The sequence below is a fragment of the Aythya marila genome (assembly GCF_965140915.1).
Source record: "Aythya marila genome assembly, chromosome: 10".
Classification (NCBI taxonomy): Eukaryota; Metazoa; Chordata; class Aves; order Anseriformes; family Anatidae; genus Aythya; species Aythya marila.
Genome location: NC_139051.1, coordinates 19,450,288 through 19,465,121, shown reverse-complemented (window position 1 = coordinate 19,465,121; position 14,834 = coordinate 19,450,288). Strand labels below are relative to the sequence as shown.

The following is a 14,834-nucleotide window of genomic DNA, read 5'->3' as shown; positions in this document are numbered from 1 at the left end:
ACAGGCGTGGGAGCTACTTGCTGCTGCTGGCAGGCCAGAAACGAGCCGTCCTCCCCATGCATGACAGCGCTGCGTCCTGCAGTTAGGAAAATAGAAGCTTAATAGCCATGCTTTTTTATTTTTCTTTTTGTAGGTTAATTCAGTAAGAACAGGATTGGGGAAAAGGTGCATTGTTCCAGTGTCTTGCCCCATGTCAGCTGCACTAACTCCCGGAGTTTCACCATCCCTGCCAGTGCCTATGCCAGGTACTACCCTTTCTGGCCCAGTAACGCCCTATGTGATGCCTCTTTGTCAATACGGAGGAGTGTTCCCTACGCCGCTTTACGGAGTGCAGTGGTCGGGGGCAGCGGCGCGGCCGGGGCTGGTAGGAGGGCAGAGCCTTGCTCGCTTCTCGGCTCTCGGCAAAACTTGCTTGCAGATGTACCCCGTGCCACTGCAGCAGCCTGCGGCCGACCCGCCAGGCCCGCACATGAGAACGACATAGCTCTGTTGCCTGTCGATAGGTAAAGACGATTTCGACGTTGTAACGTGGAGTGTTTGATCTGTAGCTGCCATACGTGTTGGAAGAGGTGTGGGTCTGCCGCTGGCCCCAGGCCAGGCCTGCTAGCATACACAGCCATACACCGCATCAAGCAATCACTGTGAAGGGTTTTCACAAAAGATCGGTTGTTGTTATGGCAATATTTGCATATATTTCATTGCTAAAGACACTTTATTATGTTGTGTTCAGATGTTTTACACTTGCAATCCTTAAAGTTGATGTACTTGAATTGATGACTAGCAAATTGTACTAACCCTGCAGGAGTACAGTGCCTTGAATATAAGCTTTTCAGTTCCAGCTGGAAAGAGATATACAAATATTTGAAAGGTGTATTTTATTTACAATTTGCTTGTGAGTTAAAGTTCTTTTTGTTTGCAATGATATTGAAGGTTTACAGTTGAAGTTCTTCATCAGTTTCATTCTGCTGTAAATGCTTCACTTTTAATTCATGGGTTGAATTTTCATTACTGAGGCTTTCAAAAAAAATCGTGAGGTGAGATTTGTTTGAGATACTGATCGAAATTTGTGTTTGTACGACGAGTAGTGAAATGCACATTTTAAAGTAGGAGCATTTACAGGATGATCCCAGTCAGTTGTATATAAGAACAGGTAATAGCTTCCTTCGGGCAGTGCAATTCATTCCCTTACACAGTCTCTGGTGAAGTTGCTGTAGACAGCAATTTACTTCATTACAGGCAGGCAAATACTGTTTTCTTCCAGATCAGCACCGAATCGGACTATGTTTTCTTTCCCTTGCTGGGCTTCTATAATTTAGTTAAATTACAAAGCCATGCATGTTTCCTAAGTGAAAATTCTAACTGAAACCTCAATCACAGGAGCACGTCCCCAGGTCCCTGTAAGAGCCGTGTAAGTACAGCACCTGCGTGCACTCTGCCTTCAGTTCAGCAGCCAAGGCTAAGAATGGGGGTTTGTCATTGAAGTGCTAACCGTGTTCACATTGAAGTGGAATAAAAATGTGAAGCTATTATTTTTCTTTTTTCATATATGACCAATGAATGCTTCAGTTTTGGAGTCTCACCAACTTTTGTTTGAATTTTTTTTTTAATTTTAATTAAGTTTGCACTGTAGGTGGCATGGACACCTCTCTCCTGTTTGCAAGTTGCTTTTTGCCCATTTTACTGTGCATAGAGCCTACATCTGCACCTCTCAGTCTAAAGGCACAAGATAACCACAAAAACTGATTTGCTAATGGTAAGTTTCATTTTAACAGAAAGCACTAAGGGCCATCATTACAGGCACAGGTAAAGAAACATGCAGTCAAATTTGGAGGCGCGTTGCTCTGTATCTCTACTGCAATGACATTCTATACTGTCTGCTGACGGGCAGAGATGTCTTGTGCTGCCAAGCTGTGAATTGTATAGTTCTATTGTACTTTGAGCATTATATCTGTCTAAATTATTTTGTTTGTACCCTTTGAATATATTATTCCATCAATTCAGTTAGAATTGAATTTTATAGACAATTATGCAGAGTCTTCTGCCTGGGCAAAATACTTACTGTAGTAAGAGATTTCTGTTCTCTGTAACATGTATCTTTTAATTTGTTTGGGTTTTTTAGATTCATGTCTGTATGCTTCATGAGCAAACATGGAAAATATGTTCTCACACCAGTTTTCCTTCAGCTTGCACTGAATCTTACAGTTTATGTCGCTATTGCCTGTTGTATAGTCCACCCCTTGTATACTGACAAAGTCAGTGGCACTAAAAGCCCCAAGAAATTGTATAGATTAAAAAGAAGAAAAATAAACATTTTGTGCTTGAAAACTGTGTGAAAACCCCAGTGTTTTTCTGAAGCGTAGAAGCGTGTTAATTCTCAGCTCTTCCGGGTAATTCTGCATTTGTTTTCCAGACTTCTATCCTTTGTCCTGTGCGTAAGGAGCAGATGCGATGCCTTCGCTGTTCCTCAGCCTGTGTCCAGAGCTGCCATGTCCCACCTCCTGCAGCTGTAGACATGAAAGTGTGCACCAGAAGTGGCGTAGTGCTGCCTTGCAGGCTGTGTTGCTTGAGACCTCCCTGCTGCTGCAGTATTTCTGATGTTCTGCTGCTGCAGAGCAGGCCAGACCAGAACAGTAAATGGGCTATTTTAAGCTGCTGGTATCTTCAGACAGTACAAATGAGGATGCTAGAGCTTGGTAGGTGGTGAATGAGGTGTTTGGACTGGGTACATCCTACACTGAAAAGTACTAGGGAAGCCTCGTTAACTTGATCTTGGCATAATTTAAAAGTGAGAGAGGGCAGATACGAAACTTGGCCCTGCTACAAGTCTGCCACATGCATGCTCCTGGCAGTCACTGTTGTTGGTGTGGGCTGCAGCAGAAATTAGGAAGGGATGTGCAGGCAGGGGTTTGGTACTTCTGCTTCTGTGTTCCTGCGCATCCAACCCACACGGCTTTGCTGTGCGTGCTGCGCACGTTTCCAAGCGCCAGGCCTGCACTGCAGTTCACTAGGAGCATCCCTCCCCTACCTTCTCCTCTTCTCCCCTCTCCTCTCCCAGGCAGACGGCTGCGTTGCATGCGCCGAGCACCTGTGCAGAGCCGGTGATGCGGTGTGCGGCCTATGTGAGCAAGCAGGGCCTCCCGGTGCCGGTTCTGATTTGGAGACAGACATGTTGGTTTGCTCTTCTAAAACGAAGCTTTCAAACTTTTAGTCTCTGCATTCTTAACTAGGGCATCTCTTGCTAGTGTTGGGACCAGAGGTTGATGCTTTCATTTCAGTATTTGTGATTTTAATTTTCTGATAGCCATCTTGGCTTCGGTTCTTCCAACCATTAAGTTCCAGTTACATTGCATTATCCTTGATCATGCTGAAGGGCGCTTTGACCCTCAGTGGCAATTAAGCAAATGGGGACAACTTCTCGAGTAAAATGTGAGCAAAGGTGCTGGCCATAGCACTTTGCCTGCATCCTTGAAAAGTGGGGGGGCGGAACTTGCCTCAAACTGCTGTTTGTCATTGGATGTCTTCCTCATGCTTTAAGAAACAGCTTTTGTTTCTTAAAAAACTATTTAGAGGAAGTCCACTTAAATACAGTCCACTTAAATAGGACCAGTGAGCGAGTACTTTATTTTTAGCTACATGCATGTGTTTTGCGTGAAGTTTTTGGAAAGGAAAGGGTGTAGGTACTGCAGGTATGGGTACTTCCTTGGGCAGCAGGGCTGCCTGGCACACCGCAGCACGTGAGCCCGCCATCAGCAGCCTGCTTGTTGTGCCAGACTGAGACAACTTGGGCCGAGACCTTAACTTCCACTCAGCTCCGACCTGCAGCAGGAGGCACCCGAGGGGTCAGTGCTGCAGTGCTGGAGGGGGGCACAAAATACTGAAGGAGTACTTCAAGCTGCCAAGTCACGCACCCAGTAGTTAGGAGATGCCAAATTAAGTTTGCCCATATGCCCTTAATTAGGCTTTTCAGTTGTCGTGCATTGTGATGGAGTATCTGGCTGCGGACTCGCATCCTGTTTTTCCACAGCATCCCTGGGCTGGGAGCAGGCAGGGGGAACCTACATGCTTCAGGGCTCTTCTGCCACAGGTCCTAGTTCAGCCCCCCTGGCACTGCATCTGTTCAAAGGAATGATGCAAAAACTAGGTTTTTTTTTTTTGTTTTTTTTTTTTTTTTTCCCATGTGTAAACTCTGGTCTTCATTCTACAGCTTTAAGAGTAAATATTACATGTATTTAGCTATTACTTGACATCTATCTGCAAAGTGCTTCTTTCTTCCTCTTTCATCACTGTCTGATGTAGCTTTCAGTTTTTTTTCTGAGATATTTGACATGGACTGTTATCAAAGACAAGATGATGATTTGAACGGCCAGTCAGCTAGCCAAGTGTAGCAGTCTGTGTGCTCTTGTGGAGAGACTTGTATTCAGGAATAGGTGCCTAATGTTAGATGCCAATATTTCTGGAGATGAACTTCTTAATCAAATTGGAGGCTTTGCCATTTGATATTTGTGGAAGGAAATCATATATTATGATTATTACTCTGACTTAATACCTTTAAGTCAGAGTTTAACTTGACTTTTTCAATAGTTGCTTTTTCCATTAAAGCATTTTTGTGGCCCCGATATTATCAATTCAGAGAACTTTCAGAATTTTTCTAAGCAAGCCTCATAGGCTTAGCGTTCAGCATGTTTGTGTCAGTACTGTTCAATTAGCACAAGTTTTTTACAGGCATTTTTCAAGTGGGGAAAAACATCTGCCCTTCTACGTTCTTTGGAGTCAGCTTTGGAGAGTTTTAATCGGAAGTCTCCATTCTGAAATTACTTGACCTCATTGCATGGCTTTCATCCTCCTGCCTCAAAATAAGCAAAGATTTCAAGTCTTTTTGAGCAAGATGGGTATCTCAGAAGTTAGCTACTATGACAAAAAACTGCCTAGTTTTCTGGTTTGCTGCTGAGGGCTCCCCAGCTGAGTTTCCATAACGTTTTTGAAAGTGTTGGCTTGGGGTCAGAAGTTACAAATGCAGTAGTTCGGGACTGTGCTTAATACCTTAGTGAGGTTTCTCGCATTCTCCTGGTTTCTCATCTGTCCTTCCCAGTCCCAGATTTCTGGTGATGTTTGGGGAAAAGGATGGCTGTGCTGGAGAGCGATGTGTTTGCTGAACAGGGGCAAAATCTCTGCAGAGTCCACAGGCAAATAGGGGAGGTTTAGGCTGGATATCAGGAAAAATGTCTTCACTGAAAGAGTTGTGAGGCATCGGAACAGGCTGCCCGGGGAAGTGGTTGAGTCACCATCCCTGGCGTATTCAAAAGATGTGTAGATGTGGTGCTCAGGGATGTAGTTTAGTAGTAAAACTGGCAGTGCTAGGTTAATAACTGGACTTGATGATCTTGGCAGTCTTTTCCAACCTAAGGGATTCTGTGGATGACTATCTTGCTAATTGAATTTATAAAACAGCAAAAACATGATCACATGAAATTTCTTGTGATGGTTATTTATTATTTATTGAATCCTTCAGCATGAGATTTTTTCTTTTCGTTTGGTTGGTTGGTTGGTTGGTTGTGTTTTTGTTTTTTTTTGTGGTGTTGGGCTCTGGTTGGCTTGTGCTTATGCCAGTGCAGATCTGAGCTGAGCTTCAGCTGAGCATTCGTGCAGGCTGACTGTTGTGCTGATCCTCATGTTGTTTCTCCCAAGTGAACCTGGTAAATACAATTATTTTCCAGTCTATATTGCTGAAACTAACCATCAAGCAGAGGTGAGTTGTGCTGTGACTTATGCGTGCCAGCGGTTTTTGACTGGAGCAGTACTTGCGTTTTCACGACAGTCTCTGCGGAGCTGTCCCTGTGGATGCAGCAGGAAGGGGGTGTTCAAGCCCTGGCTGTGTTTGTTCTTTTATTAATGCAGATAAGCTGCAGAAGTGCAACATAATGAAATGGATTTTAGGAGCTGTCAGGTTACAAATTCTGCATTATGAAAGAATTTGTTGCTCAGAGGGATTTGGATGTACCATGGTGCTGACGTTGGCTGTGTCAGTAAATAGATTACTTGTAACTGATTCATCTAGAAGTCAGGCTCATAGCAGTAGGCAGTAACTTTTGTGAATTATGTGGTCCTTTCTGCTTTTTTTTCCTCCCATGTGATACTTGCGGTGTAATATCAAGACTGCTGCTGTATGTACTTGGATCTATATTTGACTATAAAACTTCTCACTTGAAATAACTTCCCCAGGAGAAGTCTAGAGGCTGCATAATTCAAGCCTTCACTCTTAGATGCACAGCCTCATTAAACTTTAGATTTTCCTTGATAAGTGTGGAGAAGCTATGCATAGAAGACGACCTAGTCTGATTAAGGATCTGTTGTAACATTGGAATTCTTGTGACAAACTCGTGGTTTTTTGAAGTCTGAGGAAGGGAAACTCACATTAATTTCTTTTGATGTGGTGCCACTGGATGTATTTGCAGCATATATTTAGCATGTTGTTGTAGTTGCCTGTTATTTTCTTTTCCCTTGGAAAGGAGCAGATCCCCAGACTCTGCCTTTCCTTGTTAAGGCTCCTCCAAGCCTCCGGCCCAGCCTGCCCCACTGAGTGCGCCCATGGCACCGCTGCACTCTCAGAGCTATGGGATACGTGATGGATGTGGCCAGAGACCCCTGAGCTGCTGTGCTGGGGGGTCTGGAGTCTACTGAGGTTTTCCAGAGATATCCAGGAGCTCTGACATCTCCTAAAAACTTAGGGAATTTAAAAAGAAATAACTGGCTCCCTGTCCTCAAGTGGATGTTATTTATTGGCATAAAATAACCCAAAAGAGTATTTACTTGTGTGTTGTTGTTTGTTTGCTTTCAGTTACTTTGTAACTAATGTAGAAACTTCTTCAGCATTCAGATTTTGTTTATTAGATTAGAAAAAACTATACCTAACATATTTCTTAGTGCTCATTTCCTTCTCCAGTCAGCAGCTACAAGATGCAAGGCACATATTTTTCTGTGGTTCTCCTCAGCACAGAATATTTAGTATAGCTAAATTCACTGATCTCTTCAGTGCTGTTGATGTTGCTCTTTCAAGTTTTGGTCAAAAGTTCGGGCTGCCTTCAGTATTAGAATTGGAGATGTTGTCCCTGGGGATGTGGGCTAAGTATACGTGAGGGTTTCTAACAAGAGCCAGGCACCCGGAGAGCTCGTGCTGGTTTTGGCTTTATGGCTGACCTGCTGTGTAGGCTGGAGTAAGTTCCATTGCAGTCTTAAGGATTTTCCCTGTTACCTGGAGATCATTAATTTTATCTTACTTCATTTTTCTTGATGTACTTCTGTGCCAGGACTGGTTATTAATAGTGGGCAGCTGTTGAGAACAGTGGTGCCTTCAGGTGGATTTGCAGAACTGCTGTTGAGCAGAACCTTGTGGAAGAATGATGACCAAGACATAATTTTACTTCCTTTAAAAGCAATTCTTCCTCTGAACAGGCAGAGCAAGAAAGATGGGAGGGAGAAAACTGGGACTGAATTTAATGATAGCAAAGCCTTAAACAAGACCCCTCCACCTCCCCCCTCCCCCTCCTAGGAGCTAGGCCAAAGTCTGTTTGCATAATGTGCTTCTCCCTGATGCATCTTGCATTCCCTTCTGCCCTGAAAGACTCACCGTGTCTTTTCTGGAATAATCTAGTAAGCTGTATGCCATATACAAAGCATACATGCCTGCAGATCCCACAACCAGCATGCACGTTGCCATGACATGGAGTGCAGGACATCAGCACACGTCCCCAGCGCAGCAGGTGTGCACTGGTGGGGTGCGTGCCACCGAGCGTGGGGCATGCAACGGCTCCCGGGGCGGCTGCTGCTGCTTCAGCCTTGTGCTCATTGTGCTTCCTTCTGGTTCTTCTGCTGTGGGCCCTGGGCATCAGCGTGGCCTCTCGTGTCTGAGTGGGGACCTCACTCTGAAGAACTCGGTGAGGTGCTTTAGGAGCGTTTGTGCTGCCGTGTTCTCAGTGTGAGGACCTTTGGGTCCTGTTCTCATGTGTTGCCTGAAGTGGCTGTCATGGAAGTGCCTTTGGCACGCTGCGGTCTGTGATCTCACGTGGCCGTTTTGTTTTTTAGATTCTGAAAATGCGACCGCCAGTGACTGACACGTGGCCCCCGCAGCTACGGTGCCAAGCGCCAGGTCCCGCTGCAGCTAAGGAGGAGGAAGAGGAAGATGGGAAATGATTTGTCGTGTGTGAGAAATTCTGTGCCGTTCTGGTCCATTCTACCAATTTTGTAACTTCTTTCTAATCATTTTTTATTTATAGTTGGAAATACAAAAATGTTATGCAAAAATAAAGGAAAATTATTTTGGGGGAAAAGGATTTTGTTCCAAATTGTTCCCTTCTGTTGTAAGCCAGGTTCCTGTGAGCAGCTTCTGGAGAAGAGGGAGGAGGAGGCATTCTTTCCAATACTTTTTGTTTTACTCAGTTAATTGTATTTTAAGTCATTTTCGAAAAATAAGCTAGGCACATGTATTCAGGTTGTAGTTAAAAGAAGATAAATTCCAAGTCCAAGTGAATTTCTCACAGTCAGAGCTGTTCTTCTGTAAAGAGAATGCTCTATTTTAAATCTGGTTAAATCAAGTAAAGAAACCTAGAGACTTCACTGGAGAGTAACTTTGTACTGTCACTTCCTTTCTCCCCCCACCTTTCTTTTTCTTCTAGACCAGCCACAGTTTCTTGCCAGAGTTGAATACAGTTCTCAAGTCGCTTCTAATTTTAAATGTAAGCCTAAAATCCTTCTGCAGACAAGTCAGTAATTGGAGCAATTTTTAAAAGATTTTAAAGTGCCTTTAACAAGCTAAAATTATGTGGTGGGAGATTTCTTTTTCTTGATTTGCTGATGATAGGCTTCACCTGTCTCCTGGGCTGAGGTGGTGTACAGACCTGTTTGTAGCAATAATCTCATGAGTAATCATTTATTATAAAAGACTACTCAACTGTTTTTTCTTTAGAAAGGTGGCTTTTAGCTCTGTTCCTGAGGAGCAGGAGAGAGTGCTGCTTTTGCTGTTATGTTTTGGCCCCAAACTCTTCCAACCTGCTGCTGAACACCCAAAAACTTCGGTGGCTCCCCCCTTAGGCAGTGTCAGACTGCGATGTTCTGTTAGCTCAGTTTTTGGTACCACAGAAATAAGAATTTCTAGTTGCCCACAAGCCTTTCCGTATCATCCCTTCTCATAGCTGGAGCCTGGCATTTTGTTTCGTTGTTATCTGCCATGTCTGTCTCTTCCAACACTGAGTTCTAAATAATAAATCTTATTTTGATGCTGCTGTTCACTATTTCCTTACCACCTCAGCTCTGACCTGCTAGCTTCCCCTGCTCCTGAGCTCAGCTGAGAACACGGGTGGATTTAGGTCTATTGCTGGCACCTCAAGCTCGAGAGCCCTGAAGCAAGAAACCATTAAAACACCTCGTAAATTCAGAGCTGAAGCCTCAGGGCCAAAATAGATGTTTGTGTTTCTGTGTTGCCTCCTGTTCTACCCACATCTAAGGAAATGGAAATAATCTCCTGCGTGACAGCAGGAGCTGGACAAGTGGTGAGGGCTGTTGCTGAAATGTTGCTTGCCTCTGGCTTTCCTGCTGGCAGGAGGGAGCGGACTGGTTCCTCTTGCGAGCGGGGGGAGCTGTGGGGTCCCACTGAGCACTGCACCCTCCGTCTGCTGCTTTGGTCTCTGCCATCCTCCCTGGGCTGCCACAAGCATGCTGAGCACACTCTGCGTGGGGGCAGCAGTGTCACGTCCCTGACGTGCTGCCCTGGGACGAGTCCCTGTGGCAGCGATCATGGCAGGAACATGCTCTGCCATCACCTGGAGTTTTTGTTCCCTGAAAGGCTCCTTTCTGCAGGGCAGTGCCCTGCGGTACCTCCTGGGATGCTGGTTGCCTTCCAGGGCTCTGCCAGAGGCTTTCTGGTGCCCGACCCTTGTTGCTCCTGCAACGCCTTGGGCTCCTACATGGCCTCAGCTATGACTTCAGGAAGCCAAAAAGCCTCCATCTCCAGATAAGTATTTAAAAATCATCTGTGAATATTCAGATTAAGTATAGGGATTAGCATCAGGGTTAACACTGAGGAGTGAAAACTTCAGCAAACCCTGGATGTTTGTTTCCCCCATCTCTGCCAAGTCCACCTACCTTCAGTTAATCTCTTCAGCAAAAGGCTGCTCGGTTTTTGTCTGTAGCCCACGTACTGAAGGCTGGCACTGCAGTTTGTAGTACAAGCCCTGAGGAGTGCTAGGGGTGCTCACGCAGCTCCCTGCGTGCTGATGAGGAGGACTCTGCAGGGGAAACACTGCTCGGGTGCATCTCAGTGCCTGCTGCCTCCAGCCGTGAGCTAGTAGGGACCCAAGTCTGTTCTGGGCCCCTTAGCTCTGGTCCTTGCTTCAGTGTGCCCGAGGAGGGGCCATTGGGAATGAGGTGTTTTTGGCATCCTTTTTTTGACACGAACGTTGATTTCGATACTCTGGTGCTGAGACAGGGAGGCTGTGTCCTGTACCCACACACAGAGAGGCAGCACCTGCAGCAGCTCCCTGAATTCATTGCCCCCGTGAATATTCCAAGGCAGTGGTGATGTCTCTGGTCTGAAGCCTTACTGTGGAGCTTGCCCTCTGTGGGGCTCCTGGCACCTTGTGTGGGAGGGAGCCCCAGGGCGCTCCACCGGCATCCCACGTGCCAGTGAGCCCCTGCCCGGGGCCGATCCCTGGGAAATATTCTTCCGTGCTCCCTGTGAGTCACTGCGGCTCGCTCCGGCCCAAGCTAGAAAAATGCCACCTAAATAAATAAATAAATCTTTCCACATGGGAGCTGAGTGCAACGAAATCAACCCAGTTCATCTGCTCTAGGCATAGCCGTGCCCAGGAGAGTGGGGCTCCTCGGTGTTTGCCAGGTATTCTGGAATTCCTTTCAACATAAAACAACTGTTTTAAGAAAAAAATAAGCATTTTTTTTTGCAATCTATCTATTGACAGTGTAGCTATGAGTTTAGATGCATACAAAACTTCAGAAAAAAACTTGTTGTTAGCTAAATTGTAGATGAACTCCTCTGAGTCATTTAGAAGACCTGCTCATAAAACAGTTAAAGTCTTGGGATAATTTGCAGTGAAGATTTCCTGGGTTATTGGTATGGGCATCTTTATCTTCTCAGACAATCCCTGGGGATGTCCTCAGTATCAGGCCTTGGCTTTGAGGTTTTCTGTGAGGTTAATCAGCGTGTAATCCTCCTGGAGGAATGGCTGGAGGCATCAGCTGCTCGGGCTTTCAGTAGGGTCCATCAGCAAGGCCTTTGTGAGTGTGCGAGCAGGCAGCAGGGCTGCAGCAGCTTCCGTGTCCATGCAGCAAGTGTTGGTGGGTGCTTAGGTGGGATCAAACGATGGTCCCAAACCCAAACAGCCCAGCTGTGGGGTTGGAACCGAGGCTTCCCAAAAAGGATAGATCTTTGTGGTAATAGAAGGAAACAATTGCAAATGTTAAAAGTGCTGCTTAGCTTCCTGCAACAGGGGCTTCTGAAGCAGTAAAATAATAGCTTCTGATTTAGGGAAAATCTGTTGAAAACTTCTTTTTCAAATCCCCTCTGGATTGATACAGTTTCTGTCAGATTCAAGAACACGTGTAAATATTTTATTTCCTTTCCTTACTTTCTTGGTGCTTCAGTGCTTGGAGCAGAAAAATTTCTGGAAAAAAAGGGAGGAATAAATTTGGTGAGATGCTGATTTGATGCTGGGGGCATACGGCGATATTTGAAACTGTTAGATGTTTAACGAGGAATCCAGGGGCTGTTAGCATAGCTATAGAAATTGGGAGTCAGTTTAAAATGTCAAACATAGCAGAATAATTCTCAAATATTTGCTAATTGCATAGGAGAGTTCGGACTGCCAGGCTGTTGACTGCTCCAGTCAGCTCCTGACAGCAGCTGACATGAGGAGCGCTTTTGAGGACGGGGGACTTGCAGCCCTTCAGCTTGACATTTGGAGGGGTTATTTTTCATTTTAAACTGGCTGCGTTGTCCTTTTTAAGCTGAAGTTTGCATTGGTTTAAAGAAGCATAAACACCAGTCCAGAAACCTCGGTGTTGCTGTGCCTGCCTATTGGTGGCAGAACAAACCTTCATTTTCGGGTACCTGGCCGGCGCTGTCTGGCAATGCTGGGGGGAGCGGGGAGGGAGAAGGTGGCAGCAGCTGGGAAGAAGCCACCCTTCTGCTGCCCTGTCCACGCCACCAGCAGCATGGTTTCGGCCCTTCTGCTCGTGCTGGTGTGAGGTCAGTCGCCGCCTCTGTTGTGCTTGCTCTTGCACTGAGAATCCAGGGATGTGTTTCCGGATATCTTCTGGTGAGTGTTGATTGCTGAGGGATGGCATGAAAGGAAGATGGCGATTAGCAGTGTGGAAGGAGAAATGTCACTGCTTACCAGTGACGAGAAGTAAAGGGACATGTGTCCGGTAGAGCTAAGCACGCAGGGGTTTTATTCATGATTTTTCCTGCCATTATTCTTCACTGTTTTCTAGCACCAATTATTATAAAATGAGGCAAGTAAAATTGTTCAGAGATTACCTGCCTGGATGGCTTCTCAATGGAAAACACAGTTGCTGAAAAATCAAGCTGAATGCTCTTTCATTTGAGTTGTGGCTATTAGCGGCTGTCCCATCTCCAGTTCAATTAGCAGCAGCCCAGGGGTAATGATCCTTCCTTGGCTGTGCTTGCAAGCACAAGAAAGGTGAAAGAAGGACACAAAAACACAGGAGAAACTCCCCTGCTTGCCTAAAATGTTCCAAAGACCCAACAACGCTGGGTCCGATACCTGTTGCTCTGTAACACCGCAGGGCTGCAGTTTCTCCTGACTCAGAAGTGCCCGTAGCACCCAGCATATTCTGCACTAAGGAGCACATAGAGGCTGTGTTCCCAGGCTCACGCGAGGATCCAGACCAGCTGTCTCTGCCTGTGGGCACTACGTGGGGCCAGTGCCCCGGGCAGCCCAATGCGACCCTGGCACTGCTGCAGCCCCTCCCCAAACCCCTCGGTGTTTTCCGATGCCCAAGGGGCAGCTGCCCTGGTGGCTGTTGAATAAATGGTGGGACTCTGTTCGGTTACCTCCCCTGACCCGAGCACCGAGTTTGCAGGCTTGCAGAGCCATTTCTGCTAGGAAGATGGATTGGGCACTTGTCTCACAGGCAGCGCTGTTTATTTTCAGCGGCTGAGCAGAGCCTGGCTTCCCTGAGCATGCACGGAGCGGGCAGGAGCCCCCCTTCCTCCGGCTGCTTCTCTGCCAGGCTCAGCCCCCAGCCCCACTTGCTGCCCTTCGGAGCTGTGACTGCCCAGGTGCCCAGCCTGGGGTTTGCTCACGCCTGGGGCTTGCAGCCGGCAGAGCCTCCCTGCCACCAGGCTCAGCTCCCGGCCTCCTTCAGGCATTTTTGGGTGTTGTCTCCTGTGGTTTCAGCTCTCCAGCTCCAAAAAAAGCCTGGCATACCTTGTGCTAATGCTGGCACAGGCTCTGGGGGTCAGCAGCCTCAGCGAAGCTCTGCCTGTCCTCGGTGGTCCAGCGGGGACGCGTGGTTTGCGACAACTGGTTTGTGTCCACTGCCCCCTCGCTGGTGCAGTGCTTTCTGAGGAGACTTTCCCCTGCTGCTCCGGTAAGTATTGGGTGAGTTCCCGCTGCGATAAGTGAAACTTCAGGAGGAACGATGGACCCTCTGTGGAGGAGTGTGAGGTTTTTCAGTCGTGCTGTGCCAAGTGACCCTGAAGAGGTGGGTTTTAAATGCTCCCTCCTCTGCCAAAGCTGCTGTGGGACCTTTGAGCAGCCTGGCCCAGCACGCCGGAGCAGGAGATGTCCTCCAGGTGCTGTTCCTCTTCCCTTCATTGTGCCCTCTCCAAAAGCAGTAGCGTGTCACTGGAACACCTCCTGGTGCCGGGCAAAATTTCAGAGTTTATCAGGAGGGTGTAGACTCATGGGGAAGGGTGGGGAACAAGCACAGAATTTTTTTCGTTTTTCCACATAACCAGCTGTAGGACAAGATGCCCAGCACGTGCACTGGAGCCCTGGGTGCTGCTGAGGGCAGCGTCCCAAGGGGCCTGGGATGGGGCAGGGGCAAGCAAGGGGCTGTGGCCACCAGCCATGGTGTGCAGTGCACCGTCTCCCAGAAATGCAGCACATTTGTGAGCAAATTGCCAGAGTAGAGCGGGTGCTGCCCAGAGAGGTCCCCAGGCTGGGGCTGGCAGGCACCTGTGCCACCTGGTGCGGCGGGCATGGTGACTGCATTTCCCATGCTATCAGCAGAGGAAGCAGCTCTGCTCTGTACATTTTAAGATCTCTGTTTTTAAGGAAGTAGAAGTAGCTGTATAACATCTTGGCTTTGCACAAACAGGTTGTCATTACCCAGCAGTTAAGATTGTGATCAAAATGAACCGTCATGGATGCGTGTGAGCTGCCCCAAACCCATTCCCCGGTATTTATTTTTATATGACACTTAAAAACTGAGCATTAAAGTACAGCAACTACTGGAGGACGTATTTTTCCATGCAAGCACGATTTCTGATTGGCCCAAATTAGCTTTTCTGCAGCAGCAGTCTTCTCCCCAGCTCTTTGTCATGGTGATTCAGTAATGCTTCACCGTTGTCATGGTTGCGGGGCTACTACTAAAGCCAAAGCAATTGCACAGCCCTTTTATTCATAGTTTCAGTGTATAAACTAATTAAGTAAACTGAAAGCAGCAGCCTCTTCTCTGAGCCTTGTTTTTGCAATACTCAGTATCAGATGGACTCTGTTTCTGCAGTCCTTCCAAACATCAAAAACCTGACTATGCTTCAGCTCCTCGGGTGAGTTTAGCGCCTGAAGGCTGGGCAAAGT

The 14,834-nt window shown here is 46.8% G+C and overlaps 1 protein-coding gene across 8 annotated transcripts in view; it reads left to right on the top strand.

The window, feature by feature from the left end:
- Positions 1-8,733, top strand: part of WNK2 (WNK lysine deficient protein kinase 2) — a 116,729-nt gene extending 107,996 nt beyond the window's left edge. For 5 of the 8 annotated variants that reach the window (XM_082767878.1, XM_082767874.1, XM_082767879.1 and 2 more), the window contains one exon: positions 134-2,288. In XM_082767878.1, coding sequence (XP_082624004.1) covers positions 134-484 — 351 coding nt within the window. In that variant the 3' untranslated portion in view covers positions 485-2,288. Of the gene's footprint in view, positions 1-133; positions 2,289-8,079 lie in introns of those variants that run through there. The other 3 variants (XM_082767880.1, XM_082767877.1, XM_082767876.1) reach the window with 2 other exon arrangements.
- Positions 8,734-14,834: the final 6,101 nt, after the last annotated feature.